Source organism: Peromyscus eremicus, chromosome 3, assembly GCF_949786415.1.
Source record: "Peromyscus eremicus chromosome 3, PerEre_H2_v1, whole genome shotgun sequence".
NCBI classification, from domain to species: domain Eukaryota; kingdom Metazoa; phylum Chordata; class Mammalia; order Rodentia; family Cricetidae; genus Peromyscus; species Peromyscus eremicus.
Window position 1 is genome coordinate 82,099,062 of NC_081418.1, and position 8,354 is coordinate 82,107,415.

The following is an 8,354-nucleotide window of genomic DNA, read 5'->3' on the forward strand; positions in this document are numbered from 1 at the left end:
TCTCCAACTTCTTTATGTGGGCATTTAGAGATATGAATTTTCCTCTTAGCACGGCTTTCATAGTGTCGCATAAATTTGGGAATAAGCGATATCCAGCTGGCTAACTCATTTTTAAGAAAAAGTTTGCATAAGTCACCAAGTTTTAAATATGGGTCTGAGAAAAGGTCTGAAGATATGAAAGTCTATGCAAGTTTTGAGGGTCTAGGAATGTTTTAAGATATATAAAGGTCTGAGGATATGAAAGCTTATAAGCTTTGAGGATCTCAGAAAATGATTTCACATATAGATGCAAGTTGTGAAGATATAAATAAATGATTTAGATTATGAGAAATGTTTTGGATTGCTCTCCACCTCTATGATATAAAAGTTCAGATCCTAACATTTAATAAAGTTCTGATAAGCAGGTAGAGCAATAACTACTTACTGTTCAGCCACAAGCTTAATATTTTAGATTTATTTTGGTTGTCATCTAAATATAAACTTAAAAGTACTTCTCATCAGGCCAAAACAAAACATCTCTGGACAATTTATACCTGGCTCTCTAGACGGAAGGAAAATGCACAGGTTTTTAACCCAAAACTGTAGTTCTTGCTAGCACTCAAAGGTATGAGTTCACTTCACCTGCCTTATCTATGATGTGGATTTCAGTATAGATTTGTAATACTAATGTATCTAACTTTTATGTCATTTTGTAAGCTAATTCATACAGGCCTCAGAGGATTAAAAGAGTTATAAAACTTGGATCCGCTTCTCAGAGGTCAGAAAGATTCCAAATAAGTACAGCTCAAATTTTCTCCACTTGTCTATCCCTAAGGATGGTATTTTTCACTCTCCTGGTCTTAGGACTCCAGCCCTTTCCAATTACTAAGAATATGGGCCTAAAAGTTCCAAATAAGTTCATCAATTTTAACTTTTCTTCCTACTTTAAATTTGTCTCACCAGGTTTCTACTTGGCTGGCAGATAACTCCAAGCTTCAGTTCCTGACTACACTGCTCTAGATGTCTATAAGCTCTGGACTTGCTAAAAGCTGATGTGGACTATGGTGATATTTTATTTGTGCTGAAATGTGATTTTATTTATATGTTAATAAATAAAGTTACTTGGGGGTCAGAGCTATTAGCAAGCCATAGCAGAAGCTAGGTGGTGGTGGCACACAACTTTAATCCCAATCACATGACAGACAGAGCTCTGTGTGTTCAAGAATATAGAAAGCATGGAGACACATGCCTTTAATATCAATACCAACCATAGAGGACCTGGAGATCTGTATAGACAGGCAGTGGCGAGGAGGTTATGTGGTTGGGTTTACAACCAATGAGAAGGCAGAATAGAAAGTCAATAAAAAGACAGACACATAGGAAATAGGTTTCTTTCTCAAGGGAAGGACAGCAGTGGCAGTGGGTGGCAAGAAGGTGGTTTTAGTCTCAGCTCTTAGCTACTGCTCTGACCTCTTGGGCTTTTAACTCTGTATTTGGCTCTGTGTTTCTTATTTAATAAGACCGTTACATCTACAGTAGGGTATGCAATATTTACATTATTAAAATGGAATTTAAATGAAAACCATTAAATGTGGCAAATAAAATGATTATATCATGTGGAGGTTTGAATGAGAATGGCCCCCATATGATCATAGATTTGAATGCTTAGGCATCAGGGAGTGGCACTATTTGAAAGGATTAGGAAATGTAGCCTTGTGAGAAGAACTATGACTGAAATTGGGCTTTGAGCTTTGAAAAGCCAAAATCAGGCCAAGCAGATTGTGCTTCTTGCTGCCTACAGATCTGTATGTAGAATTATCAGCTACTTGTCCAGCACCATGTCTGCCTGTATGCCACCACTCTTCCCTCCCTAACAAAGGACTAAACCTCTGAAATTCCGAACAAACACTGTTTGAATGCTTTTTTTTAAATAAGAGTTGCCATAGTCATAGTGTCTCTTCACAGCAATAGAACATTGACTAAGAAATATAGTAAAGGAGACAGATTAATAGAGGAACATGTATCAGTTCCTGATTGCTTCAATGGGTAATTTTCAGTCAGAAAGGCAGAGGAGCCCTGCAGAATCAAAATAGGTTTTCATTCAGCTTTAACACCACTATTACTGGTTGAAGAAAGGGGATATGTTCACCATTTTCCTGAGACAAATGCAATATCATTGTTATTGCAGCTGATGGGGCCTGAAATGCATGACCAGTGAGGTGTAGCCATAGTACTCATGCTCCAAGGCCCTCAGCTGCAACAAATAATGAAGAGTTCCTCAGGATTTCTCTCTCACAGAGATGTGACAGGTTTGGCAGCTGGGCCACTCCAAGCAAAGATGTTTTTGTTAGGGTCTGAATCACTGTGGGAGGAACATGTATACCTTGGAAGCAGTAATATACTCCCAAATCCTCAGGCTCTACTCTGCTGATCTTGAGTGTGAAGTCTGTGCCTGACCCACTGCCACTGAATCTGTCTGGGACTCCAGAATATCTGTTGGAAGCCAGGTATATCAGGAGCTGTGGAGACTGGCCTGGCTTCTGTAGGTACCAGTACAAATAGGTGTTTCCATCACTATATACAAGGCTCTGACTAGACCTGCAAGAGATAGAGGCTTTATCTCCAAGGCTGACAGGCAGGGAGAGTGGAGTTTGAGTCATCACAACATCCCCTCTGGAAGCTGAAATAAAGACAGAGAAGAAAAAAGTCATGGACAAACTTAGTTGATTTTTTTTAAATTCATTTCAGTTTAGATGTTTATATTACAAAAAATGCTTTATACACTAAAATTTGCTTTTTAACAGAACAAGTGAACTAACAGCCCTAAGGGGCTTCTAGCTGTTATTTAAACAATCCCAGTCCATGTGTGTCATAACCTTTATTGTAATACAGGTTCCTTCCCATCTGGGTCCTCCCTCTCACAGATGTAAACCTCACAGGCCCCATCCTGGAAAATAAGATCCATCTTCCCTACATGGACAGAACCCATGTGATCAGAAGTAAGACTCAGGGCTCATTCCCACTACCCATCCTCTTTCTCACTGTTCTTACCAGGAATCCTGAACACCAGCAGCACCAACAGCATAACAGGAAACTTCATTTTGAGGAGGCAGTCTGAGGAGACTGATCAGTCACTGCAAGAGGACTACTGTTATCTCAGACTTAGAAGGGTGGGTCCTCCCTAGGGAGCAATATGCAAAGGCCTGGGTTAGTGCTGCAGTACAGGCAGAAGAAAGACTTATGAGGATTTTCATGATGGCCCCTCCTTCTTTATCAGAGTCCGAACACAAGGATAAAAAGGAGTAAAGCTGTTTCTGTGTCCAAGAGGGGCCTCCTGGTGCTTTTCTGATGAAGGAGGGTAAAGATGATACACTGTTCTCCACGGTCCAGCATAAGGACTCAGAGGCTTAAACAACAGAAATTCATCTTCTTAGTGTGTAGGGGGTTTGAAAGTCCAAGATCAAGTACCAGGAGGTAGTCATTGCACCCTGTCTTTTAGACTATACTTCTAGTTGTCCCCTTCCATGTCTGGCTCTCACAGAACTTTTCCTGAAAGGATTTTTTAAGTGTGTATTCTTCTTTCAAAATATTATTTTCTAACAGTAAACAATCTATCTGAAAATACAGTTTATCTCATTTTGTAAATTTAATTTATATTTTGTCATGCTGTTATGACAGGGATATAGAGGTGCCTTTTGTTAAACACATTGAATTTTCACTTACACTTTCAGGAGCTCAAAATGTGTTACTGTTAACAAGACAAAGCCTCTTATCTGTACTTTTGTTTATGTAGATCTTTTTACTTTTGCTTCAGAGTTCTGCTCAATTATGCATATAAGCGTGTCAATCAGTAGAGGATTATATGTTAAATCTGGTAGCACAAAGCTTATTGGTCTTAAATTTACTTAACCTATTTTTTCCACTTTAGGACTGATGAAACTACTAGGATATTTTATTGTTGTCTTTGTTAGAAGAGACACCATGACCATGGCAAATCTTATAATTAAAAAAAAATCATTTCATAGAGGTAGCTTGCTTACAGTTTCAATGGTTCAGTCCATTATGATCAAGAAGGGGAACATGGCAATAAGCAGGCAGATGTGGTGGGGGAGCTGAGAATGCTAAATCTTGCAGGCAACAGGAATTCAACTGACAGACACACTGGGTGGTATCCTGAGTATGATACCTCAAAACCCACCCCCACAATGACACACTTCCTCCAACAATGCCATATGCATTCCAAAAAAGCCACACCTCCTAATAGTGCCACTCTATATGAGATTATGGGATTATGGGGGCCAATTACTTTCAAACTAGGATAATTGTTATCCTTTACACAGTTTGTTCCTGATTCTGCAAATGCTTCTTAAGTCTTCATTGCCACTTTAACACCCTGGTCATCTTGGACTTTAGAAATAATTAACCTTTCAGGAAGATCAACTCATAATGGAAAAATGTCAACTCTAAGAGGGAGAAATTGCCTGATTTTGGAATGTGAGGATGCCCATGAAGTTCCTGAGCAATTATGAGCAATCATCTTATGACAGACAAATACATCTACATATGATGACAGCAATGGTTTCTCTAGAGTCTAGAATTAAGAAAATGAGCAGTCAGAACTTTAACTGAGACTTCATAGCTACACACAGTTCTTAACCCTTTCCTTAGGTCTTTTCTTTTCAACACTAACATGCATGTACCAATATAGACAATGATAGACTTCTGTCTCCTTTTGCCTTGCCAGTGCAGTTGTATTGACTTAACTCTTGTTTAACTTTCAACATTTATTCACTTGATTTCTATTTCAAGTATATTGGCTAATTGCTGTGAACCTCTGAAAACAAGTCCCCTATTGGCTAACACTCCAGTAACATTACGGAATGCCAATGTTAAAATGCTATGGATATTGAATGAAAAAAATATTCTTAAAAAACTATCTTACTGGGCTAGAGAGATAGCTCAGCAGTTAAGAACACTGGCTGCTCTTCCAGGGTACCTGGTTAAATTTCCACCACACATGTAGTGCTCTCAGCTATCTGTAACTCCAGTTATAAAGTATCCAACACATTCTTCTGGCCTCCATATATGTCAGGCACTTACTGGTAGACAAAACACTCAAATACATAAAATAAAATTAAATTTAACATAATTTTCTTGTTTATTTAACAAACTATCTTAAAGTACCTGCATTTATGATTTATTACTGGGATATAGAGATCACATTGATGACAAGCAGTCATTTGATCATAGTATCAACATAATTTATTCAGTTTTCCCCTCCCATTTCTTTTCACACTGTGGGACAAAATGTCATATGGACTTACTAAAGTTTCTACTGCCTAATATGTTGCAATATAATATAAGTAAAAGCTTGTATATCTATAGTATAATTTTATTAAAAATATACATATGTCCAGGTAAAATTAAGATGTAGTGGATCATGATTAATGTGCTTTTAACACGATGCTTGAGAAAATGTAAATAAAATAATATTTTCATTTTCAAACAGCTCTGGGAAATGAAGAGTAGATGACATAATGTTCCAAAGTGGAGGTTTCTGTGGGTGACATCAGTTTGTGTGCCATCTTGCTCACAATTGAATTAGATAAACTTAAGTGTCTAAAGGGATTTTGGCTTGTCCAAGGAAGAAGGACACTACTTGAAAAAGCTTCTAATTGAGCTTCGGCAATGTATATATGTAGTGGGTAGCCATTCCAGCTTTGATCTGGAAGTTCCAACCTCCATTGAGACTTCAGCAACTGTCACGCCTACAAGGCGGGGCCAAGGGAGGCACCTGGGGACCCAAGATCTGGATCGGTGGACTCTCGCTCCATTCCAGGACCCTGGATGGTGGAGGTGGACAAAGCAGAGCTCCAGAGAACATCGCTGGACTGTGATACACCTTCCCCAGACCCCGCGACCTACCTATCCCTTAATTTGTAAGTTACACCATTAAATAAATCTCCTTTTAACTACGTGGAGTGGCCTTAATAATTTCACCAATATCTGGCGCTCACGTGGGGCAAATTCCAAAGGCCTAAGTGGCTCCTGCCCTCAGCCTCCTCCCGGGCTAGTGGGTACCTAAACCCGACTGCAAAGTTCCATATAACCAGAGAACACCTACACGGTTCCATTCCTGAAAGAGGGAGCAGCTAGTCCGGTCTCAGCTCCCTAGCTTAGCCCTGAGACCAGCGAAAGAGGCACTCCCCTACTTCCTGAGTGCCTGCACCGGCTCTGGCTCCCGCCATCTTGACTCCAGTGAGCTGCAGTCAGCCAAGATCACCAGCAGGCCCTGCTTTGGAGCTGTAGCATCGCCACCTGCTGGCTGAAAAGTGCTACTACACCCCCCCAAACCATGAAAGGTAAGTAAATGTACTTGATAATTTTACATATTAAAATTGACTAACAAATTTTGAGTAATTCTTGTAATATGGCTGACAACATTACTTCACAAGAATTTGAAAACCTTTTTGCCTGTATGATGAATGACATCTTCCTGGAAATATATGATCTTCCTAAGGCATATCTGGCCTGTACCATTTTGGCATTCATTGTAATAATGCACACAGTGTTCAAACACTGGTTTAATAACAAGAACAAAGATGAGTCATTATTGGGACTGATACAGGCTTTAAGCGAGAGCAATGAAGGCTTACAGAAAAAGATTCTCTCTCTGGAATCTGCTAACCAGGATTTACAGGCTTTCAAAGATAACAATGAAGGCTTACAGAAAAAGATTCTCTCTCTGGAATCTGCTTTAAAGGATAGCAATGAAACCGTACAGAAAAAGATTCTTTCTCTGGAATCTGCTGATCAGGATTTACAAAACAGTCTTGTACTGAAAATTGATCTTATTGATAATAAATGTGAATATTTAATGGACGGAACACTCACTCTCCAGACACTATATAAGGAAGAGAGATTATCATTAATTGATAAGATAAGGTCCATGGAATCATGTGTTTCTGAGGAACATAACAACTTCTATGATTCCATGAGAAATCTGGAGTCCCTTGCCAGAGAGGAGGTTCACTCCATAGAACAGACCCTAGGTGCTCATTTGCAGGCCTAAGAAGAAACTCTCAGTAAACATGACAAGGAACTTAATAAGCAGAAGGGCAAGACCATAGAAGTTGTAACATCTCCAAATGGCTCTCACACAATGGCTTATCCTGTTATCATCCATGAGAAGCCAGCGGATGACACACACCCCAAGCCATATAACATATATACATTACAACCAATTTCAACAAGGGACTTTAAAAATATAAAGGAAGCAGTAGTTATGTATGGGATACACTCTACATATGTAAAACAGTTGTTAAATTCGTGGTCTACCTCACATAGAATCATCCCAGATGATTGGCATCAGTTAATTTCAGCTGTTCTAGAATATAGCCAGCAGCTACAGTGGAAAAGCTGGTTGAGAGAGGAGGCAAAAAAATTTAGAACAACAAGGTAAACTCAGAGGTTTTGTGATCTCCAAAGATCAAATACTTGGTGAGGGATGTTTCGCTGACAGGAATGTACAAGCCATTTATGATGAGCATACAATATCCCTATGCCATACAGCAGCTCTAAATGCTTGGGAAAAAATTCCAGAACCTGGAAAACCAACTGAGGTATACACAAAGATATTTCAGGGACCGCACAAACCCTTCACTGATTTTTTACAAAGACTGAACACAGCTATAACAAGAGCTGTATCAGATAAAGAATTAAGAAAAGTATTAATTGAGTCCTTGGCGTTCGACAATGCTAATGCAGAATGCAGAAGAATACTTACACCATTAAAGATCAGATCAGCTCCTTTGGAAGAATGGATTCAGTATACTAATGGTGTTGAGTCTCATAACTACAGTAATGAGGCTTGGATAGGAGAGACAAATCCCAGAGGTGAAAGAAGGCCCCGTGTTACCAAATGTTTTAAATGTGGTACACCAGGTCATATAAGTAAAAACTGTACATGGGGTACTCCTAGGAGTAATACTCCTTTTAGGAATAGCCTAAACAGGAGACCCCAACCACCTCCCGGATTATGTAGAAGGTGTGGCAAAGGCTGACATTGGACCAGTGTGTGCAGATCAAAAATAGATATACGAGGTAACCCTTTACTGGCGGGAAACACCTCAGGGGGCCTCTTACAGGCCCCCAAATCAAATGTAGTACGAACATTCCCAGCCACTGTGGAAGAAATTCCTCTCCAAGACAACTGAATAAACCACTGCCTAATGTAAAAACCGATACTGCAATGGATGATAAAACAGCTCTGATGGATGGATCATAGTTTACAAAGAACACTATAAAACAAATATTTTGGCAGACTTCCATAAATGATCAAAGACCAAAGCTTAGAATTTGAATTCATGGCCTGG

At 39.3% G+C, this 8,354-nt stretch overlaps 1 gene segment (V, D, J or C); it reads right to left on the reverse strand.

The window, feature by feature from the left end:
- Positions 1-2,213: 2,213 nt before the first annotated feature.
- On the reverse strand, positions 2,214-3,079 carry LOC131906372 (Ig kappa chain V-II region 26-10-like). The segment is given in 2 exon segments: positions 2,214-2,659; positions 3,031-3,079. Coding segments are annotated over 2 exon segments (495 nt in total).
- Between the last annotated feature and the right edge of the window lie 5,275 nt (positions 3,080-8,354).